General features: G+C 43.8%; 1 protein-coding gene across 1 annotated transcript in view; it reads left to right on the top strand.

The window, feature by feature from the left end:
* LOC126355530 (uncharacterized) overlaps positions 1-11233 on the top strand; it is a 68133-nt gene extending 56900 nt beyond the window's left edge. Inside the window, exons 3-4 of the mRNA XM_050005874.1 lie at positions 8775-10168; positions 11183-11233. Of these exons, the coding sequence (XP_049861831.1) occupies positions 8775-10168; positions 11183-11233 (1445 nt within the window). The remainder of the gene's footprint in view (positions 1-8774; positions 10169-11182) is intronic.
* Positions 11234-24721: the final 13488 nt, after the last annotated feature.

Below are 24721 nucleotides of genomic sequence, written 5' to 3' on the forward strand. Positions count from 1 at the left end.
TACTTGTCTTCCAGGCCAACAGAACAGGGAAAATAGTAAATGATTCCATTAAATTTGAAAATTGTGGGTTAACTAATGCCAGACTGTACTTGAACGATGAATTCTACCCATATGATAATTTACGTTTGCAGTGGAACCAAAATGTAGGTAGTCTAGCATTTGACATGTATGCACGGTTCCATGCCTCTATGAAGAGGAAGTAAGTCTACTCGACCCACGGAAATTAAGGAGCTAACACCAATAATCGTAACAGACTGCTCAAAACAGAACAAGATAATTAAGTCTGAACTCAAGGCCTATAGAGGTGATAATTCAATTTGAATCTTTGGCAGATTTCCATGAGCACACTGCATCGTATCCTCCAGTTGTACATGACAGTATGATAACTACTACCCACTCACTGGTATTGCTCGTCGAGCTGTACAAATGAACATGTGTTGTGCCATACCTGAAGCATTTCACATTGGGATCTCAAGGTGTGAACATCATTGTGGACCTTCAGGGTGTCCATGATGAAAAGTATGGACAGTTCAAATTTAAAGATGTTGCACTTGTAGCGTACACATAACATGCTGGTGTTCTCAGCCGCCTTGCATCACCAAGGTTTTTAAAGGATGTGAGGTGTTTTAAGATGTGGAGAAGTGCAAGGTGGCTAACACATTTCCGCCACGAAATTCGCTGGGATGTTCCTGGTATACCCCATAAAGATATGGTGACATCACTTCTGTTATATGACCACACAGATACCATCACCTACATCAAAGGCGCGGAGAAGGTCACATGGATGCGTCGAATCTTCCGGTTTGCTGCTGTTCGAGACCTGGAATTCTACAAATGCCCTGCTCTCTGTCGAATCAAAAAGAAGACTCTCTCTGAAAACAGTGTTGGGTCTCCTTATAAAAATCTAAAATTACCGTTAGCTGGTTGTGAAATAAATTAATTTTAATCTCATAATCTGTATGTCCTTGTTTTTCATTTTTTGTCAGTATGTAATTTTACCCAGGTACCACATCTGTGGGTCTCCTCCAGCAGAGGACATAATTTTAGACATGTTTGCTCGACGTCTTTGGAGGCAGACAAAGTAACATGCCACCTACTCCCACAACGAAACATGAAGCATGATAGGCATAGTCCAATACAACAATTGCATAAATTTCGTTGTTCTCCATCTTAAACTTCAACTCCATAATAGGAATCATGTTAAAAAGTAATGTTACTTGTCTCCTTCACATCCTTTGTGTATATAAGTGGAATAGTTTTTTCTATAAATAACAACAACAAAGACGCGTAGTAAAGAAGTTTTTCGTTTATTCATTTCTTACAAATACAATTTGATTCTCGAGATACAATTTGGTTCTTGAGATACAGTTTGGTTCTTGAGACACAATGCGGTTCGTCTAGACACAGACACAGATGCATGTAAATGTTCAGTAATATAATTTGGTCGTTTCTGCTTATTGGTTACTGAGATGCAATCCACAGGTAGAATTTATTTCATTAGATACAGTTCAGTTCTTTTTTTAGGAAAATACATTTTTCATACTTTTCAAGACAGCTACATTTTGGATCTTTTAGAAAACAGATACATTCATATTTTACAGTCAAGCAGGGGTACTTTCTTCCTTAATCTAGTACTATTACTAATAATACCTATAGGCTACAGTCCAAGCAATTTTGAGCAACATGGGATTTTTTTGCAGTGGACTATTTATCGAAGGACAGTTTTAAAATAGTAACATTGGATGTATTGAAATATCTAAAAGTTGCATTGGACTGGGAAGAAGAAATACTGAAAACTAATAGGGCTGTGATGGCTAGTAGCAGGTGAAACATCAAAAGTAGAATATTTACATATATACCTGGTACACATTTTTATAAGACGTGCTGTCAGACAGTTTACGAAAGTGAAATATATTGCAGTTAACTTTTTTATACAGTTATTTTATAATTTTTTAATAATTTTTATTGTTTGATCATTTTTTTTTTCTATGTAAAAACACCAAAACTGTCTACATGGCACACATGGTGTGCAGGCAAAGTGTGTTCCACGTGACATATTTATATGTGTGATGTGCGTGAAAAAACTGTTTACTCTACAGCCCACACAGTGTGCAATCTACTTCTAATATTTACACTATGATGAGCATGCCACACTATTCCACATACATTCATTCCTTGTACACGCACGGTTTCACTCTCTATAATTCTCTCCACCCACATCATGGAGTGAATAGTGTGAGTATGGGAAGATTTCAGTCAGGTCCTCACAAACGACCCATTTATAGTAATGAGGTGACAGCCCAATCTTACATTGCAGCACAGTGTGCACCTCGTGCCCTCGTGATTGAATACTAGTTTGCTGCACGATATTCTGAGGTTATGGTGGAGCACCATGAGCACAATCATATAGGCACCACAAGTAATTTTCAACTGTGAGGGTCCTTGACCTATCATTATGTACATCCAGAGTCCATCTCTGGGTGGCACCTCCCAACGTGCGATACACATAGGCTACATTTTTGTTCACAGGCCTACATACTACACGATCAGCAATCCATTCACCTCCTCTTTAATTTGCCCAATAACTTTCTTGTTCCGTGGAACGGTACCGTAAGGATTATGGCCTTGTATGAGGACGTGTCGAATTCATTGCCATGGTACCTAATTACTTAATGTGGATCGCAGTTCTTCATCCAGTAGGTAAAGCTATCTGTATAACCCCCCCCCCCCCCCCAAGAACCATGGACCTTGCCGTTGGTGGGGAGGCTTGCGTGCCTCAGCGATACAGATAGCCGTACCGTAGGTGCAAACACAACGGAGGGGTATCTGTTGAGAGGCCAGATAAACGTGTGGTTCCTGAAAAGGAGCAGCAGCCTTTTCAGTAGTTGCAGGGGCAACAGTCTGCATGATTGACTGATCTGGCCTTGTAACAATAACCAAAACGGCCTTGCTGTGCTGGTACTGCGAACGGCTGAAAGCAAGGGGAAACTACTGCCGTAATTTGTCCCGAGGGCATGCAGCTTTACTGTATGGTAAAATGATGATGGCGTCCTGTTGAATAAATTTTCCGAAGGTACAATAGTCCCCCATTCGGATCTTTGGGGGGGAGTACTCAAGAAGACGTCGTTATCAGGAGAAAGAAAACTGGTGTTCTACGGATCGGAGCGTGGAATGTCAGATCCCTTAATCGAGCAGGTAGGTTAGAAAATTTAAAAAGAGAAATGGATAGGTTAAAGTTAGATATAGTAGGAATTAGTGAAGTTCGGTGGCAGGAGGAACAAGACTTCTGGTCAATCGAATACAGGGTTATAAATACAAAATCAAATAGGTGTAATGCAGGAGTCGGTTTAATAATGAATAAAAAAATAGGATTGCGGCTAAGCTACTACAAACAGCATAGTGAACGCATTATTGTGGCCAAGATAGACACGAAGCCCACGCCTACTACAGTAGTACAAGTTTATATGCCAACTAGCTCTGCAGATGATGAAGAAATTGATGAAATGTATGATGAAATAAAAAAAAATTATTCAGATAGTGAAGGGAGATGAAAATTTAATAGTCATGGGTGATCGGAATTCGGTAGTAGGAAAAGGGAGAGAAGGAAACGTAGTAGGTGAATATGGATTGGGGCTAAGAAATGAAAGAGGAAGCCGCCTGATAGAATTTTGCACAGGGCACAACTTAATCATAGCTAACACATGGTTCAAGAATCATGAAAAAAGGTTGTATACATGGAAGAAGCCTGGAGATACTGAGAGGTTTCAGGTAGATTACATAATGGTAAGACAGAGATTTAGGAACCAGGTTTTAAATTGTAAGACATTTCAAGGGGCAGATGTGGACTCTGACCACAATCTATTGGTTATGAACTATAGATTAAAACTGAAGAAACTGCAAAAAGGTGGGAATTTAAGGAGATGGGACTTGGATAAACTGACTAAACCAGAGGTTGTACAGAGTTTCAGAGTGAGCATTAAGGAACAATTGACAGGAGTGGAGGAAAGAAATACAGTAGAAGAAGAATGGGTAGCTTTGAGAGATGAAGTAGTGAAGGCAGCAGAGGATCAAGTAGGTAAAAAACGAGGGCTAGTAGAAATCCTTTGGTAACAGAAGAAATATTGAATTTAATTGATGAAAGGAGAAAATATAAAAAATGCAGTAAATGAAGGAGGTAAAAAGGAATACAAAGGTCTCAAAAATGATATCGACAGGAATGCAAAATGGCTAAGCAGGGACGGCTGGAGGACAAATGTAAGGATGTAGAGGCTTATCTCACTAGGGGTAAGATAGATACTACCTACAGGAAGATTAAAGAGACCTTTGGAGAAAGAGAACCACTTGTATGAATATCAAGAGCTCAGATGGAAACCCAGTTCTAAGCAAAGAAGGGAACGCAGAAAGGTGGAAGGAGTACATAGAGGGTCTATACAAGGGCGATGTACTTGAGGTCAATATTATGGAAATGGAAGAGGATGTAGATGAAGATGAAATGGGAGATACGATACTGCGTGAAGAGTTTGACAGAGCAGTGAAAGACCTGAGTCAAAAGAAGGCCCCCGGAGTAGACAACTTTCCATTAGAACTACTGTCGGCCTTGGGAGAGCCAGTCCTGACAAAACTCTACTATCTGGTGAGCAAGATGTATGAGACAGGCGAAATACACTCAGACTTTAAGAAGAATATAATAATTCCAATCCCAAAGAAAGCAGGTGTTGACAGATGTGAAAATTACCGAACAATCAGTTTAATAAGTCACGGATACAAAATACTAACATCCCCACATAGTTAGGTTTTGCGAACTCTACTGCAACCTTCATCATCTCCACAGCAAAAAAGTTCTTATTGAATATGGTGACCCGTTTGAAATATGGTCTGGCGATGCATTTCCTTGAGCCATAATGCCTTTCCCATGGAGTTCTATTAGAAATATTGTGGTGAATTATTAAATTCTCCATATTTTTGATGAAAATTGAATTGTTCATTAATTTCCAGAAGTTATGAGAAACATCTGCAAGCAAGCGTGTGTCTGTGTCCATGCACAGCTTTGCGTATTCGCCCGATGTTGGGATATTAAATGTCTGCCAGACATTCACAACATACTCATATTCTGCATCCGCTACGGTTTCGCCCATGAAATTACTGGAGAATACAAATATGTCGGGTGGTCTTGTTTCGTCGACTTTTGCCATACTGTCGAGATGGGCATACGCCATTTATAATCACAAGATGAAATTTTGCGTCATCGGCAGCTCAGGTGACGTGCATGTCACCTTGACACGCAGTTTCAATAAGTTTATGGAAAATGGTGTCTGAATAAAATGTAGCAAGTTGAGGAAGAGGCATTATTTGAGACATTATTTGTTTGGGAAATGACGTATATTTCTCGAGGCTCTCAGATAGGACAATGACCTGATCATTCTTCTCACCGAAATCAGTAAAGTGTCCAACAAGAAAGTTATCCTCATACCCACACAGATTATGGAAGAGAATAGGTACATGTCGTGGCAATTGATACTTCAGTTTACATGCACTGTGACCCACACTGTGGAATTTCCGCGTTAGGTGACAACGGACCTTACAGGCAGTTTCCACTTTGCTATCTAACGGCAACCCACGAATATGACAATCAACAGCCTTCTTGTACAAACCATCATTTTCCTTTGACTTGGCCATGGGGACGATGTTGCTGTAAAGCTTATCGATTTCCCACGGAAGTTTCTCGAGCTCAGTGAGTAAGCAAATCGTAGGATTATCTCTGATGAATGATTTGTGATGATTGAAACTGGAATTAAAGCTGGTGCGCCACCACATACGGTTTGTGTTTCTCGGTGAAGGTTGTGTGTGAGGTATTGGAATCACCTTCACGCTGTGTGACAGGAGCGAGGAAACACTCAAAGTCAGCATAAACTACAAAGGGAGTTCGCTCTACATCTACATCTACATACATACTCCGCAATCTACCATACGGTGCGTGGCGGAGGGTACCTCGTACCACAACTAGCATCTTCTCTCCCTGTTCCACTCCCAATTCGAACGAGGGAAAAATAACTGTCTATATGCCTCTGTACGAGCCCTAATCTCATCTTATCTTTATGGTCTTTCCGCGAAATGTAAGTTGGCCGCAGTAAAATTGTACTGCAGTCAGCCTCAAATGCTGGTTCTCTAAATTTCCTGAGTAGCGATTCACGAAAAGAATGCCTCCTTAGCCTCTAGAGACTCCCACCCGAGTTCCTGAAGCATTTCCGTAACACTCGCGTGATGATCTAAGCTACCAGTAACAAATCTAGCACCCCGCCTCTGAATTGCTTCTATGTCCTCCCTCAATCCGACCTGATAGGGATCCCAAACGCTCGAGCAGTACTCAAGAATAGGTCGTATTAATGTTTTATAAGCGGTCTGCTTTACAGATGAACCACATCTTCCCAAAATTCTACCAATGAACCGAAGACGACTATCCGCCTTCCCCACAACTGCCATTACATCCTTGTCCCACTTCATATCGCTCTTCAATGTTACGCCCAAATATTTAATCGACGTGACTGTGCCAAGCGCTACACTACTAATGCAGTATTGAAACACTAAAGGATTCTTTTTCCTTTTCATCTGCATTAATTTACATTTATCTATATTTAGAGTTAGCTGCCATTCTTTACGCCAATCACAAATCCTGTCCAAGTCACCTTGTATCCTCCTGCAGTCACTCAACGACGACACCTTCCCGTACACATCATCAGCAAACAGCCGCACATTGCTATCCACCCTATCCAAAAGATCATTTATGTAGACAGAAAACAACAGCGGACCTACCACACTTCCCTGGGGGACTCCAGATGACAACCTCACCTCCGATGAACACTCACCATCGAGGACAATGTGCTGGGTTCTATTACTTAAAAGCAACCACTCATGGTGGTGGCGATTCTTAAAATTTAAGAATTTGTTTTCCGCTGCTGGCGTCTCAACATGTACCGGTTTATTGGCCGAGCAACCAACTTGATGTTATGCTAAATGCTCTCTTGAGGAAAAGACATTGAGGCACATGTAGCAAACATGCTGTTCATTTCCATATTTACTCAACAGGAAGGAAAAGAGTCGGGACATGTCGTTGACCCACACGTGGTGGTGATGTTCATCCTCACTGAGAGTAGCAGCATTTTGAGACGCAGCATTTGCTGATCTTGAATACTGGATACATTATCATCTGGCTTGTCTTTCTTCAAGCCAAAACTGTTAATTGAATAACGCTCATTCTGCCTCTAGAATTTGGGTATGTCCCAAAGTTTAACCAGGAACTCAATACATAGTTGTAACATGTATTAACATCAAGAACACAGTATTCCCCTGGACACTCCAGATGAACCTTGTAATTTCTTTCACAAGCCAGTATGGACCAAGCGAAATAGGCATCGTCTGTTTTATTCTTGACATTAATGCACTCATGTATGATGCCAGCAGGGGTGGCCGAGCTGTTCTAGGCGCTACTGTCTGGCACCGCACGAGCGCTACAGTCGCAGGTTCGGATCCTGCCTCGGGCATGCATGTGTGTGATGTCCTTACGTTAGTTAGGTTTAAGTAGTTCTATGTTCTAGGGGACTGATGACCTGAGACGTTAAGTCCCATAGTGCTCAGACCCATTTTGAACCATGTATACCTGCTATATCTTTCAGAGCTCGATTTAGCTGGACCTTCCGTTTATTGAATCATGGAGACGTGAATGGATGTGGACATGTAGAACACGACTGCGTGCTTTACCGGATCCTCAACCAGCACTTAACAGCACTCTGTCCTCTGGCCACAAGTGGCCCATCGGGAGAATCTGATCGCCGTGTCATCCTCGGCTAGGAGGGACGTGTGGTCAGTGCACCACTCTCACAGTCGTTATGATGGTTTACTGTGACCGGAGCCGCTACTATTCGGTCAAGCTCCTCAATTAGCATCACGAGACTGAGTGCACCCCGAAAAGTGGCAACAGCTCATGGCGGCCCGGATGGTCACCCACCCAGGCACTGGCCACGCCCGACAGCGCTTAACTTGGGTGATCTGACGGGAACCGCTGTATCCACTGTGGCAAGGCCGTTGTCGGATCCTCTACCAGCCATCTCCAAATCCCGGTCAAAATAGCACTCAAGGAGGGTCGTGGAACCGTTGGGTGATCAAGCTGTTCCACGATATCACATCGTCTTTCCCCCGAAGATGGACAGTAATTTTCGCCTCGGCAGCGCTTTCTCTTTGGGGAGAGGAAGGGGGATGGCCGACCGGGGTGGCCGAGCGGTTCTAGGCGCTACAGTCCGGAACCGCGCGACCGCTACGGTCGCAGGTTCGAATCCTGCGTCGGGCATGGATGTGTGTGATGTCCTTAGGTTAGTTAGATTTAAGTAGTTCTAAGTTCTAGGGGACTGACGACCTCAGAAGTTAAGTCCCATAGTGCTCAGAGCCATTTGAACCATTTGAAGAGAGGGGGATGCTACAGCTCGCAGCGCAGTAATGCGCTGCATTTCACAGAGGGATTTCGCGGATCATTTACGAATTTGGTGAACTCTCTCTGCCTGATGGGGTGGCAGGCCAACAGGAAACTTGTAACATACCTGTACCACTCTGTCGGATTCCCGATGCTTGTAAACGAAATACCCCATCAAACGCACCCTCGATCACTGCATATTCTAGTTCTGGCATGATGTTTGCAGTCTGATATCCTGTAATAGGGGGAGGTGGACTGCTAGTAGCCATATCACTATCACTATTACTACTACTACCACTACTTGTACTACTAGTACAACAAACAGAAGGCGACAGTGGGGGTGGTGGTGGTGACAGTGGTGGTGGTGATGGTGGTGGTGGTGGCTGTGGTGGTGGTGGCCGTGGTGGTGGTGGCGGTGGTGGTGGTGACAGTGGTGGCGGTGGTGGCGATGGTGGTGGTGGCAGCAGTGGTGGTGGTGGTGATGGTGGTGGTGGTGACGATGGTGGTGGTGGCAGTGGTGGTGTTGACGATGGTGGTGGTGACGATGGTGGTGGTGGCGGTGGCGGTGGTGATGGTGGTGGTGGTGGTGGTGGTGGTGGCGATGGTGGTGGTGGCAGCAGTGGTGGTGGTGGTGATGGTGGTGGTGGTGACTGTGGTGGTGGTGGTGGTGGTGATGGTGGTGGTGGTGGCGATGGTGGTGGTGGTGATGGTGGTGGTGGTGGTGGTGGCGATGGAGGTGGCAGCAGTGGTGATGGTGGTGATGGTGGTGGTGGTGGCAGTGGTGGTGGTGGTGATGGTGGTGGTGGTGATGGTGGTGGTGGTGGCGGTGATTGTGGTGATGGTGGTGGTGGTGGCGGTGGTGGTGGTGATGGTGGTGGTGGTGATGGTGGTGGTGGTGATGGTGGTGGTGGTGGCGGTGGTGGCGGTGGTGGCAGCAGTGGTGGTGGTGGTGATGGTGGTGGTGTTGACAGTGGTGGTGGTGGTGGTGACAGTGGTGGTGGTGGTGGCGATGGTGGTGGTGGTAGCAGTGGTGGTGGTGATGGTGGTGGTGGTGGTGACAGTGGTGGTGGTGGCAGTGGTGGTGGTGGTGATGGTGGTGGTGGTGATGGTGGTGGTGGTGATGGTGGTGGTGGTGATGGTGGTGGTGGTGATGGTGGTGGTGGTGGCGATGATTGTGGTGATGGTGGTGGTGGTGGCGGTGGTGGCGGTGGTGGTGGTGATGGTGGTGGTGGTGATGGTGGTGGTGGTGGCGGTGGTGGCGGTGGTGGCAGCAGTGGTGGTGGTGGTGATGGTGGTGGTGTTGACAGTGGTGGTGGTGGTGGTGGTGGTGGTGGTGACGGTGGTGGTGGTGGCAGTGGTGGTGGTGATGATGGTGGTGGTGGCAGCAGTGGTGGTGGTGGTGATGGTGGTGGTGGTGATGGTGGTGGTGGTGGCGGTGATTGTGGTGACGGTGGTGGTGGTGGCGGTTTTGGTGGTGATGGTGGTGGTGGTGATGGTGGTCGTGGTGATGGTGGTGGTGGTGGTGGCGGTGGTGGCGGTGGTGGCGGTGGTGGCATAGGACGCCGGTGCGGATCTCCAGCGCCCTGTCTTGGCCAGAATGAGCAGCCATTTTGCGGATATGTTGCCCCTTGCGGACGCAGGTTGCGGCGCCGCTGTTTGTCTGGCCGGCGGCGTGCGGGTAGTCCGTGCACCTGGCACCCGCACAGGGTTCGAGTGCGGAGGAGGAGGACATCGGTGTTTAACGTCCCGTTGACAACGAGGTCATTAGAGATGGAGCACAAGCTCGGATTAGGGAAGGATGGGGAAGGAAATGGGCCGTGCCCTTTCGAATTAACAGTCCCGGCATTTGCCTAAAGTGATCTAGGGAAATCACGGAAAACCTAAATCAGGATGGTCGGACGCGGGATTGAACCGACGTCCTCCCGAATGCGAGTCCAGTGTGCTAACCACTGCGCCACGTTGCTCGGTGCCAGGTACTGCCCACTGACTAGCTGTAGAATGAACAAGTACATTAATTAAACACGTAGACGTGTCGGTTGTAGAGGACGGAAGAAAAATACACTAACTAAAAAAGAACACAGATGCCACACGAAGAGAAAACAATTTACCTGAGCCAGCAGCGCCGCTAATGTCATTGTGGAGGCAGGAGGTGATCATATCCCTCGTATCATCAGGCACTGCATGGGCCCATTCAGGTAGCGACAACTCGAAAACTGATTCACCACGTCTCTAATCTCGACATCTCTATGTCGGAGCTACCCTGCAGCCACTGGTCAACTATACCGAGATCGGAGGCCGTAATAATATACCGTTTTGTTAGAGAAAGACCTCCTCTCTCCTACACTACGGAAACAAACGAAATGTATTTGAGCACCACAGAATTTTTCTTTTTTTTAATTTCTGCTTGCAAAGCTGCTCCGGTGTCTCATTGTCTGTTGCAGTCTGTTCCAGCACCTGTTTTTGCTGGTGAACAGTCCCCAGCTACCTGACGATAAAGTTAAGCCCCTGTAGAATGGTTTCTGTAACAAGACGAAATATAATTCTTTTGATGTTAAATTACACACACGCAGAGAGAGACAGAAAGATTACACGGCTACTTCAGAGACATTTTTCCCTATGCTTACGAGACTGTTGCCACTGAGAATTCTATGCAGGGGGGGGGGGAGGGGGGGGGGTGTTTCACAGCATGTTGCAGATGCTGTTGCTGTTGTTGTTTTACAGACTTCAGCATTGCCTCTAGTTGAGCCTGCATTCCTGGCATGTGCACTGTGACAAGGACAAGCATGAAATAAAATTTTGAGCGTCAAAGTATCGCTACTACTACTACAAGAACAAATTATTATTATTTTTTGTTTACTTACATGGCAGTCCTAGCTGTGAGGCCACACCTCAACAGTAATAGGCCAAAGAGTCTGCCATCATCGAGCCGCCTCCTCCTCTTCCTGCCTCTCCTCACACTCCAGAGTAAAATCGTGGAACTGTGCTGCAACGAGCAAAATGCAACGGAGCTGCTGAGGAGAAATTCGCTACAGAATTTAATACGTGGAATTTTTCCGCTTTCCATACTATAGGCAGATATCTACGGAAAAAATTATTTACTTACAGCATACTTTGTCTCGTACAAATCTAGGCTACTTGCCGCTAATGTTGGAGTTGTTCCTGCTTTGTTTCACTTTTAACGACGCACACGAACACTACAGTGGACAGGAGCAGAGTGAGGATGGGTGCTTATAAAGCCTCACCACATTCCACACGCAGCCGGTCAGAGGGCCTCATTTTGAATGGACACCCAGTCACGTCGTCGCTCTCATCTGTTACTTTCCCCTCTTTGGGGAAGTGTGTAGAGGAGTCTGTAGCTTTTTGGCTTTTACTCCACGTGTTTGCTTGTGTGTGTCATTATTTTCTATGATTTTTGGATGTCTGTGTAATGTTATGAATGTTCTGTATGTGTCTAGTGCTTGTATGAGGTTGGCGAGGTTATTGATTTTAGGGGGGGGGGGGGGGGGGGGGTGATCAGGATTAGGAATTGGAAACAGGGATTTTCCCTTCCACTTAGTCATCAAAAATCGTCTTTTGGTGTTTGTACTTGTCACGGCACAAGTTAAACCCACCTAGGGAGTGGATGAGGTCATTTCCAGATCTGGAGGAGCTCTCTTAGGGGGCCCTTGCCAGTTCTTGGAAACGCTCTTTCAGGAAGGCGGTTTCAGCTGCGGCGGGCAGATCGTCAGTGGGGAATCCGAGAGGTAGATGCAGTGCCCTCCTGAGGGCGCGGTTCTGTAGTTTTTGGGCCTTGTCCAGAGGCTGCTTCGCCGCATATCCTCAGACAGGGTATGCATATGTGTCCTCGGGGTCTTTAGCGACGGCATACATGAATAAAACATTCTCGATTTTCCAGCCGCGTAGTTCGAATAAAATCCTCGAGATTTCGATGTTGCCATTGTCGTCAGGAGATCACTGACTGATCTCCTGACAACGATTGCGGAGATGGCCATCGAAAGCTCGAGGATTTTGTTCGAATTGACACGGCTGGAAAACCGAGAACGTTTTATTCAGACTATGCATACTCCATTACTGGTCGTATGAGGGCCTGATATACATTCACTCCTACATAGCAGGGAAGGCAGCTGGTTGAGTTGAGGACTGGGTATAGGATGGACATTCTGGCACCGACCTTCCTGTGGACCTCGTTTATGTGGGGTTTCCACGTAAGACGAGAGTCCAAGGTTACGCCAGGGGAGTTCGGTTCCGTTTAGGTGAAGCTGGGGAGGGGGGGGGGGGGGGCGTTGAAGGGGTCCGCGCCTTCCCAGCCTCCGGGTAATCAGCATAGCCTGTGTCTTTTCAGAGTTGATGGTGATGCGCCAGAGACGGGCCCAAGTTCCTGTGTCATCTAAAACCCGTTGTAGCCTACGGATGACCAGGTCCTTGTTCGAGTTACGTGTGCAGAAGGCTGTGTCGTCTGCATATTGTGCGGTGTGCACCAGAGGGGCCGTTGGTGTGTCCGCAGTGTACAGACTGTACAATAAGGGCCCCCAGAACCGATCCCTGCCGCACCACAGCACGAATACGTCTTTTGGTGGAGATGGCTGTTTCTACTTTAACGGAGAAAGTTCTGTCCGTGAGATAGCTTTTAATTTGCTTAAGTACGCTCCCTGGGAACCCTTGTGTGTATAATTTGTAGAGTAACCCTCTGTGCCACTGTGCTACTGTCCCTCAGTAGCCTCTGCATCCGGTAGGGCAGTTGATGGGAAGTCCTCTCTCTCTCTCTCTCTCTCTCTCTCTCTCTCTCTCTCTCTCTCTCACACACACACACACACACACACCATACATCAGGTCTTTCTACTGGACTCGTGGTCCATTACAAGGCACCCCATTCAGCAGCGGGCAGCTCCGAAAACCACTCGCACAGTGTACGACAGTCCGGTTCCATTTTATAGAAGCACACACGCAGCTGGACGCACGTTCCCCTGGATAGTGAGGTATGTTTCATGATTGTAATTGCCACGGGGGTGATTTCTTTTTTTCCCTCTCGATTAGGACGGTCTATTGTTGTTATTAGACTTCGTTCTCTTTCGTATTTTTCTCATCTGTTTGACTGTCACACAAATTCCATTGTCATTTGAAACACCTGGCCTAATGATGATCATCGTAAATCTTGCAGCCACAGAATAGGGGCCTCCCGTTGCAAGGTATTCGTTTACATAAAAATTCGAGTGTTCTTATTACACAATGTACAAAAAAAATGGTTCAAATGGCTCTAAGCACTATGGGACTTAACATATGAGGTCATCAGTCCCCTAGACTTAGAACTACTTAAACCTAACTAACCTAAGGACATCACACACATCCATGGCCGAGGCAGGATTCGAACCTGCGACCTTAGCGTTCGCTCGGTTGCAGACTGTAGCGCCTAGAACCGCACGGCCACTCCGGCCAGCCCCGAGGCAGGATTCGAACCTGCGACCGCAGCAGCAGCGATGTTCCGGACTGAAGCGCCTAGGAAAAAAATGTTCAAATGTGTATGAAATCTTATGGCATTTAACTGCTAAGATCATCAGTCCCTAAGCTTACACACTACTTAACCTAAATTATCCTAAGGACAAACACACATTCATGCCCGAGGGAGGACTCGAGCCTCCGCCAGGACCAGCCGCGCAGTCTGTGACTGCAGCGCCTTAGACGCTCGGCTAATCCCGCGCGGTGAAGCGCCTAGAACCGCTCGGTCACAGCGGCCGGCCACAATGTACATTTTGGGCTTTAACTTAAGGAAATAAGTCAGGACTTTTGCCTGTTGGTGCCGGCAGAGTGGGATGGCAGCGGCCATGGATATGATTCGCAAGTTCGAGCGGTAATCAGGCGTTTGCCGTTGCAGGATGTAACAGATTGTAAGTAGGCTGTTTAGGTTTTCTTATTGGTAACGCCACATAGCGCTCTGTATGAAAAATCACTGGCTGTGCTGTGCGCAGCCTGTGGCTAGTTTGCATTGTTGTCTGCCATTGTAGTGTCGGGCAGCGGCAGCTGGATGCTAACAGCGCGTAGCGTCGCGCAGTTGGAGGTGAGCCACCAGCGGTGGTGGACGTGGGGAGAGAGATGGCGGAGTTTTGAAATTTGTAAGAATTGGTGTCATGAACTGATATATATATTATGACTATAAAGGTAAATACATTGTTTGTTCTCTATTAAAATCTTTCATTTGCTAACTGTGCCTATCAGTAGCTAGTGACTTCCGTAGTTTGAATCTTTTAGTTAGCTAGCAGTAGTGGCGCTCGCTGTATTGCTGTAGTTCGAGTAACGAAGATTTTTGTGAGGTAAGTGATTTGTGAAACATATAGGTTAATGTTAGTCAGGGCCATTCTCTTGTAGGGATTATTGAAAGTCAGACTGCGTTGCGTTAAAAACTATTGTGTGTCAGTTTAAGCACAGTCGTGTGTAATTTTTCTAAGGGGAAGTTTCAGCAAGTTCGAGCGGTAATCAGGCGTTTGCCGTTGCAGGATGTAACAGATAAGAATAGATTGTTTTTTACCCGGTGAGACGATACTTAGAGGAAGTATAGTCTGTGACATACTGCTGAACAGGATTTTCATGATATTTCCACGATATGAAAACATGTGTTTCCTCAGTCGTTATGAATACAGGGCAGGATACACATTTATTAAGGAGTGGATAGTAGACAGGTACTTCGATATTTTTCACAAGGCCGGCATGTGTTGGCTCACAGAAAGCGTTTCCCTCAGCATTCAGTCCATGAGATATTCTAGAGAGGAAATTTTTACGAAGAACTGTTTGATTTTGATAGGTATCACCTCTCTCTCTCTTTCTCTCTCTCTCTCTCTCTCTCTCTCTCTCTCTCTCTCTCTCTCTCTCTCTCTCCCTCTCTCTCCTGCTGAGAAAGCTTTTTGCATTAATGGCAAAATGCTCTCGAAATAGTCATATTTTAGGAAGTTGCTGTTAAAAGTATTGACACTGGGGATGTTAAAGAACTGTATTTCAGGAATGACTTTATCTATGATCGACAGCGTCCATTGTTTATGAACGGAGAGGACCGCTCGCCACATACAATAGACACAAAGGTGTTAAGAAAGTATGCTATTGTTATAGACCGGCGCCACATGTTAGCACCGTCCATCTATGCAACTGAGGCTGAGTGCATATTTGTGTTTGGATCCCACAGAACAGGCCACGCCACTATTGTGAAATCATGACAAGACTCCGCATACCGTCTCGCATGGCATTGCTTGGAGTGCCACACTATGGTTCCTTGTGAAACACAACTAGCTGTTTATAATCATGAAGTAATGAGTGCTATCGACAGCGGATGTCAAATTGATCCCATATTTTTACATTTTCAGAAGGATTTCGACCCCGTTCCTCACAAGCGTCTTCTAAACAAACTGCCTGGTTATGGAATATCGCCTCAGTTGTATGACTGGATTCGTGATTTCCTGTCACAAAGGTCACAGTTCATAGTAATAGACGGAAAGTCATCGAGTAAAACAGAAGTAACATCCGGCGTTCCCCAAGGAAGTTTTATAGGCCCTCTATTGTTCCTGATCTATATTAACATCATAGGAGACAATCTAAGTAGTAGTTTTAGATTGTTTGCAGATGATACTGTCATTTACCGTCTTGTAAAGTCATCAGATGATCGAAACGACTTGAAAAATGATTTAGATATCTGTATGGTGCGAAAAGTGGCAATTGACCCTGAATAATGAAAAATGTGAAGTTATTCACATGAGTACTAAAAGAAATCAGCTAAATTTCGATTACGCGATAAGTCACACAAATCTGAAGGCTGCAAATTCAACTAAATACTTAGGGATTACAACTACAAATAATCTAAATTGGAAGGATCACATAGATAATATTGAGGGTAGAGCAAACCAAAGACTGCGACTAATTGGCAGAACACTTAGATGGTGCAACAGGTTTACTAAAGAGACTGCTTACACCACACTTGTCCGCCCTATTCTGGAGTTTTGCTGTGCTGTGTAGGATCCGCATCAGGTGGGACTGACGGATGACATCGAAAAAGTACAAAGAAAGGCAGCTCGTTTTGTATTATCGCGAAATAGGGGAGATAGTGTCACAGACATGATACGTGAATTGGAGTGGCAATCATTAAAACAAAGGCGTTTTTCGTTGCAACTGGATCTTCTCATGAAATTTCAATCACCAGTTTTTCCTCCTATTGCGAAAACATTCTGTTAGCACCCTCTTACATAGGGAGAAATGATCATCACTATAAAATAAGAGAAATCAGGGCTGGCACAGAAAAATTTAAATGCTCGTTTTTCCCGCGTGCCGTTCGAGAGTGGAACGGTAGAGAGACAGCTTGAAGGTGGTTCATTGAACCCTCTGCCAGGCACTTTATTGTGAATAGCAGAGTAATCACGCAGATGTGTCCTCTGGCGGTTGTCAGGTATCGCGATGGTTGGCAGTGTGCGTGGCATCTCTGCTGCAGGCCGCAGTCTGCGGCAGAGCATCGATTAGAGGCCCACCGCCATCCCAACGTGATGCGTCCCCACCCAGTAGCTTAGTACCTTGCGCAGTGTCACACTGTGCGACAAATACACTGCGACCAGCATAGTGTGTAGTCGCTTTTAACATCCGCTACAATACCACCCATTAATTTAGAAAGCTTTTTCGTGTTTATTTTTTTATATCCTGCAGCATACGGCTGTAACTTACAAAGTGGTGTTAATCTTTGTGCAGTCGTTTTTAGAACAGTGGTATTATCAGTAGCAGGTATCTGTAGTCAATTTTTTTTAATATCACTGCGTTCCTAGTTTCTCCACAGGTTCTAAGTATATCCAGTTTAGGGAGTTGTTTCAGTTATCGTTCTAGACTGAGTCTTTTACCTGCCAAGTCACAGGTGAAGTAGAGACGTTTATTCCAATTTGTAGGTGAAGGAAGCATCCAGTGTGGATTGCTATTTATTTAGAATGCCCCTCCTACTAGTTTCGCGTGGTATTGTGATTTTTTTCCAGCAGGATAACACCAGTTGTACGACGTCGTCGTTTTTGAGCCGTATTGCGATTTTAAACACTTGTTGTCTAGCACTATGCATATAGATGTGTAATTAGGATCGATCTTTACTTCAGTTTCCCACCCAAAATAAAGTGCACTAATCTAACCTTCCTCTCTGGCAGCTAGACAGAGGCTCACCATTTCCTGCCATTTCCAGAGGAAAAGTGGTGATGGTAGTTGGTGATATCATAGGAGTATGGCGAATGGGGGAGGAGAGGTGAGGTCAACAGCGCCCTCTGGTGAATGTAGTGTGAACTAGCTCAATCATTCCCTCCACATCAAGGGGAGCACACATGTCTGTTATAAGTTACTGGAGGTAGCCCAATTGAGCTATAAATAAATACATAAAATAATTTGAGTCCCTTTCTATCGTTTCCCACCATTTCCACACATTAGGGCAGCCCAACTGACCTTTTCCCGTCATCTCCAGATGTGACATCGTAGGAGGATAGGAGGGGTGGGGGAAATTAGATGGAGGGGATGGGTGATGTCATAGAGGTTGGGGAAGACCCAGCGGCCATTTTGAATAAATTATTTGTTCCAGAAATGTCTTTGTTCCACTACTGAGACCTGTCTGTCTTCATAGTTTACAAGTGGTTCTTCCTTTCCATCTCCACTTCAGAGTCACATCATCAACGATTGACATGGGCAGCTTTAGAAGGAGTGAAGTGTCCCTGACGAATTTGTTTCTCACTGACTGAGCTCTCATGACCGACCCATTCTGTTGGTGCCGTTTCTCTACTAACAACACAACACTCCCTGCCTCGTTTTATACCGGTGGATACGCCTGGCGTGATATCTGATGCCCAACTCAACGTTACATCGTGGTGTCCTGTTACTTTTGATCAGAGAGTGTATTTCCCGTGCTTTTTACAAGTAAACACTCCAACATGTCTATGTAGGCCGAGAAAAATCATATAATTAAGAAGAGGCCTAATACATATTACAGCCTGAAAAGAAAAACGCGACCTTCATTCAACGTATTTATGGCAGTGGTGCGTTGTGCGAATAAGATACGTAGTACAACTAATTTGAATTGTTTGATGAAGGAGGAGGGAGGCAAAGATTGATACAAATATACTATTTTTCCTGAAGTGAAATTGCTGTGTAATCCTTTAGTTATACGATGGTTTCCACAGGCTAAAGGAAAACAATAGAAAAACTAGGGGTATTAGCGTAGGTCTCCTACGGAAAGTCATGTACGCTCATTAAGTCTCTTATTAAGTCCATTTTGATTCTGTAAGTAGCTACGTTTTCTGGTTCTAGAACAGTGATGTCACTAGAGGGAGACTGGTAATTCACCTTTTTTGGCCTCTCATACAAGCGACTTGCCAATGACAATACCGTTCACACATAATGAATTGCTGAATTAATTCTCCTTCAGGAGTTATCTTTCAAGTGCAGATTGAGGTGTCTGCAAAGCCTATCCTAGGGACAGATGTCTACATGGAAGCGGATATTGGCACTAACATCGATTATATGGATAAAAGACGCATCGTTGCTAATATCCGCAGGTGAATCTGCAGATAATTGCAGTAATAATTACATTCTGGCTAAAAGTTAAAGTTCAGTGTTACTATTTTCATCCATTTTTGCATTATAAGCGCTCAGTAAGAAAGATTATTATTGATTACGTCAGTATTATTACCTACTCTGTACAGACTTCCGGCGTACTGGTTCGAATGCGCAATACCCTGAAGATGCGCTATTGGCATCTGCAAGAGCTAAAGATGACATCATGATTTTATGCACCACTACACAGACGTCCTGCAACCGTCGTACCGGCAGCTTCCTTATGCCTGAATCATACCTGTCACTTACGTAAAACATCTGGCCTCGCGGAATCCTGCCGTCAGAGTTCCAACGTACCGAAAGGGTTAAATAGGAGTATCCGAAAGCCGATAAAAGACTTGCGGAGGCCAATGGTGTTCCGTCATGCGCGCAGACCTTTACCAGCGGAGGACCTGGGAGAGTTATCATGATCTGCTTTCTGGATCTGCAAACTAAGAACTTGAAGCCAATATTATAGAAGAAGAAGAGGAAGCAAATGATGACAGGATGGGAGGTATGATACAGCGAGAAGAATTTAACAGAGCACTGAAAGATGTGAGTCGAAGCAAGGCTGTTGGACTAGACATCATTCCCATAGAGAATTATTGAGGTCCTTGAGAAGTGATTGCACCTGGTGTGCAAGATACGAGTGTATGAAACAGGCGAAATACCCTCGGGCTTCAAGAAGAATGTAACAATTCCAAATACAAAGAGTACAGATGCTGACGAGTGTGAATAATACTGAATTAACAATTCAAAAAATGTGGTTGTAGGTTGCGAAATATTAACATCAGGTATTTACAGAAGAATGAAAATATTGGTAGAACCCTACCTCAGGGAAGATCAGTTTGAGTTCTGAGAAAAGGTAGGAACACGCGAGGCAATACTGAACCTGCGACTTATCTTAGAAGACAGGTTAGAGAACACATACCGACGTTTATAGCATTTGTAGATTTAGAGAAATTGACAAATCTGAATGAAATACAGTCTCTGAAATTCTAAACGTAACAGAGATAAAATACAGAAACCAAACTGCAGTTATAAAAGTAGAAGGAGATGAAAGGGAGGCAATGATTGAGAAGGGGTGTTATTCAGCCTGTACATTAGGCAAGAAATAAAAGTACGAAGGAGAAATTTGGAAAGATAATTAAAGTTCAGGAAGAAGAAATAACAAAACTGAGGCTAGTGTACGACAATGTAAATGTGTCAGAGGCAGCAAAGAACTCGGAAGAGCAGTTGAATGGAATGGATGCATCCTTGAAAAGAGGTTATGAGATGAACACCAACAAAAAAGAGACACGGATAATGGAAAGTAGTCGAATTAAATCAGGGAAGGTTGAGGGAATTATTTTCGGAAATGAGGCATTTAAAGCAAGAGATAATTTTTTTTTTTGGGCAACAAAACAACTGCTGGTGACAGAATCACAGAAGATGTAAAACGTAGACTTGCAATCGCAAGAAAAGCGCTCCTAAAAAAGAAACATATTTTATTATCGATTATAAAAGTGTTATGAAGCCTTTCCTGGACGTATGTGCCTGGAGTATAGCCTTGTATACACGTAAGACATGGACTACAAGCAGTTTAGAGAAAAAAAGCATTGAAGCTTTTGAAATGAGATATTTTACAGAATAATTCCCAGAAATTACGGAACAATATTTAAGATTCGATGGGTAGCTCGGATAATACATAAAGACATACTGAATCGAATTAAGAAAGAAAGAAACTTTAGTTACAACTTCACTAAAAGAAGGGATCCTTGACACATCTTGAGACCTGAAGGGATCGTCAGTTCTGTAATAGAGGGACATATGGGAGCTAACAATTTTGAAGGGTGATCAATGCGTGAATACGGTAAGTAGGTTCAAACGGATGTGCGCTGCAGTAGTTATCCGGAGATGATGAGGCATGCACAGGATACAGTAGTGTGGAGAGCAACGTCGAAACAGTCTGTGCACTGAAAGCCACAGCAACAAACAACAATCCACGATCTTATGGTAAGAGAGTGTAACAAGGAATCGGGAAACAAGTCGTACATTGTAGTATCTGCGTCCGCCATGTCGTTGTGTTTGCTCTGAAAGCGACGTCTTACCTAATATTTTGATTATACAATTGCTTAAAGTAGGTAAAGACTAAAAAAATTGTACATACGGTCAGGAGCACCGACTTATAAAAAATATTGGGGGGGGGGGGGCATACTGGGGGTATGGCTCCGGAAAATATTCTGAATCTTAGATGAAAAATAGTGAATTTTGAAGTTTTTTAAGCATTTTGGAGTCATATGATCAACATTAGAACCCCGAAAACTGGACTCTCGATACCTCGACACTCCGGGAAACTCGACAAGCCTGACACATATTTTGGCTTTGAAAAAAGAATCAAAACATAAACACGCACAGTATTTTCGTAAAAAGCTAATTCAATTTACAGTAATAATCATGCTTATAGACTATTACAGAGAAGTGAATATATAACTCTGAAAAGACTGAATTTATATTTAAATAAATCCTAAACTATCATTAAAAGAATAAAACATAAAATATTCATGTCGCACAGTAATAGCATTTTGATTAATAAGTGAAATAGCTAATTTAAGCTTGCTTTGAATAAGGCTCAGGGTTCACTAAATAAAAACAATACCTCAAAGTTAATGCAATAATACAGTTAATAAAGTTAATATGTTGTTGTTTTGTGGTCTTCAGTCCCGAGACTGGTGTGATGCAGCTCTCCATGCTGCTCTATCCTGTGCAAGCTTCTTCATCTCCTAGTACCTACTTCAACCTACATCCTTCTGAATGTGCTTAGTGTATTCATCTCTTGGTCTCCCTCTGAGATTTTTACCCTCCACGCTCCCCTCCAGTACTAAATTGGTGATCCCTTGGTGCCTCAGAACATGTCCTACCAACCGATCCCTTCTTCTAGTCAAGTTGTGACACATGCTCCTCTTCTCCCCAATTCTGTTCAATACCTCCTCATTAGTTATGTGATCTACCCATCTAATCTTCAGCATTCTTCTGTAGCACCACATTTCGAAAGCTTCTATTCTCTTCTTGTCTAAACTATTTATCGTCCACGTTTCACTTCCATACATGGCTATATTCCATACAAATACTTTCAGAAACGACTTCCTGACATTTAAATCTATACTCGATGTTAACAAATTTCTCTTCTTCAGAAACGCTTTCCTTTCCATTGCCAGTGTACATTTTATATCCTCTCTACTTCGACCATCATCAGTTATTTTTCTACCCAAATAGCAAAACTCCTTTACTACTTTAAGTGCCTAATTTCCTAATCTAATTCCCTCATTATCACCAGACTTAATTCGACTACATTCCATTATCCTCGTTTTGCTTCTGTTGATGTTCATCTTACACCCTCCTTTCAAGACACTGTCCGTTCCGTTCAACTGCTCTTCCAAGTCCTTTGCTGTCTCTGACAGAATTACAATGTCATCGGCGAACCTCAAAGTTTTTATTTCTTCTCCATGGATTTTAATACCTACTCCGAACTTTTCTTTTGTTTCCTTCACTGCTTGCTCAATATACAGATTGAATAACATCGGGGATAGGCTACAACCCCGTCTCACTCCCTTCCCAACCACTGCTTCCCTTTCATACCCCTCGACTCTTATAACTGCCATCTGCTTTCTGTACAAATTATAAATAGCCTTTCGCTCCCTGTATTTTACCCCTGCCACCTTCAGAATTTGAAAGAGAGTATTCCAATCAACAGTGTCAAAAGTTTTCTCTAAGTCTACAAGAAACGTAGGTTTGCCTTTCACCGCTCTTTCTTCTAAGATAAGCAGTAGGGTCAGTATTGCCTCACGTGTTCCAATATTTCTACGGAATCCAAACTGATCTTCCCCGAGGTTGGCTTCAATCAGTTTTTCCTTTCGTCTGTGAAGAATTCGCTTTGGTATTTTGTGTGGCTTATTAAACTGATAGTTCAGTGATTTTCACATCTTTCAACACCTTCTTTCTTTGGGATTGGAATTATCATATTCTTCTTGAAGTCTGAATGTATTTCGTCTGTCTCATACATCTTGCTCACCAGATGGTAGAGTTTTGTCAGGACTGGCTCTCCCAAGGCTGTCTGTAGTTCTAATGGGATGTTGTCTACTCCGAGGCCTTGTTTCGACTCAGGTCTTTCAGTGCTCTTTCAAACTCTTCACGCAGTATCGTATCCCCCATTTCATCTTCATCTACATCCTCTTCCATTTCCATAATATTGTCCTCAAGAACATCGCCCTTGTATAGACCTTCTATATACTCCTTCCACCTTTCTGCCTTCCCTTCTTTGCTTAAAGTTGGGTTTTCATCAAAGCTCTTGATATTCATGCAAGTGGTTCTCCTTTCTCCAAAGGTTTCTTTAATTTTCCTGCAGACAGTATTCATCTTACCCTTAGTGAGATAAGCCTCTACATCCTTACATTTGTCCCCTAGCCATCCTTGCTTAGCCATTTTTCACTTCCTGTCGATATCATTTTTGAGACGTTTGTATTCCTTTTTGCCTCCTTCATTTACTGCATTTTTATATTTTCTCCTTTCATCAATTAAATTCAATATTTCTTATGTTACCCAAGGATTTCTACTAGCCCTCGTCTTTTTACCTATTTCATCCACTGCTGCCTTCTCTATTTCATCTCTCAAAGCTACCCATTCTTATTCAGCTGTATTTCTTTCCCCCATACCTGTCAATTGTCCCTTTATGCTCTCCCTGAAACTCTGTACAACCTCTGGTTTAGTCAGTTTATCCAGGTCCCATCTCCTTAAATTCCCACCTTTTTGCAGTTTATTCAGTTTTAATCTACAGTTCATTACCAATAGATTGTGGTCAGAGTCCACATCTGCGCCTGGATATGTCATACAATTTAAAACCTGGTTCCTAAATCTCTGTCTTACCATTATATAATCTATCTGATACCTTTTAGTATCTCCAGGGTTCTTCCACGTATACAACCTTCTTTCATGATTCTTAAACCAAGTGTTAGCTATGATTAAGTTGTGCTCTGTGCAAAATTCTACTAGGCGGCTTCCTCTATCATTTCTTAGCCCCAATCCATATCCACCTACTATGTTACCTTCTCTCACTTTTCCTATTCTCGAATTCCAGTCACCCATGACTATTAAATTTTCGTCTCCCTTCACTACCTAGATAATTTCTTTTATCTCATCAACCATTTCATCAATTTCTTCATCATCTGCAGAGCTAGTTGGCATATAAACTTGTACTACTGTAGCAGGCGTGGGCGTCGTGTCTATCTTGGCCACAATAATGCGTTCACTATGCTGTTTGTAGTATCTTACCCACATTCCTATTGTTTATTCATTATTAAACCTATTCCTTCATTACCCCTATTTGATTTTGTATTTATAACCCTGTATTCACCTGACCAAAAGTCTTGTTCCTCCTGCCACCGAACTTCACTAATTCCCACTACATCTAACTTTAACCTATCCATTTCCCTTTTTAAAATTTCTAACCTACCTGCCTGATTAAGGGATCTGACATTCCACGCTCCGATCCGTAGAACGCCAGTTTTCCTTCTCCTGATAAGTTAATATAGCATGCCTAATACTTTCAGTCAAAAAGTATGTAAATAGCAGGTTTTCATTGGGTCTTACAACCTAAAAATTTTAAGTTTTTAAAATAACTAATACAGTACTATAATAATACAGTAA

The sequence above is a fragment of the Schistocerca gregaria genome, chromosome 3 (assembly GCF_023897955.1).
Source record: "Schistocerca gregaria isolate iqSchGreg1 chromosome 3, iqSchGreg1.2, whole genome shotgun sequence".
Classification (NCBI taxonomy): Eukaryota; Metazoa; Arthropoda; class Insecta; order Orthoptera; family Acrididae; genus Schistocerca; species Schistocerca gregaria.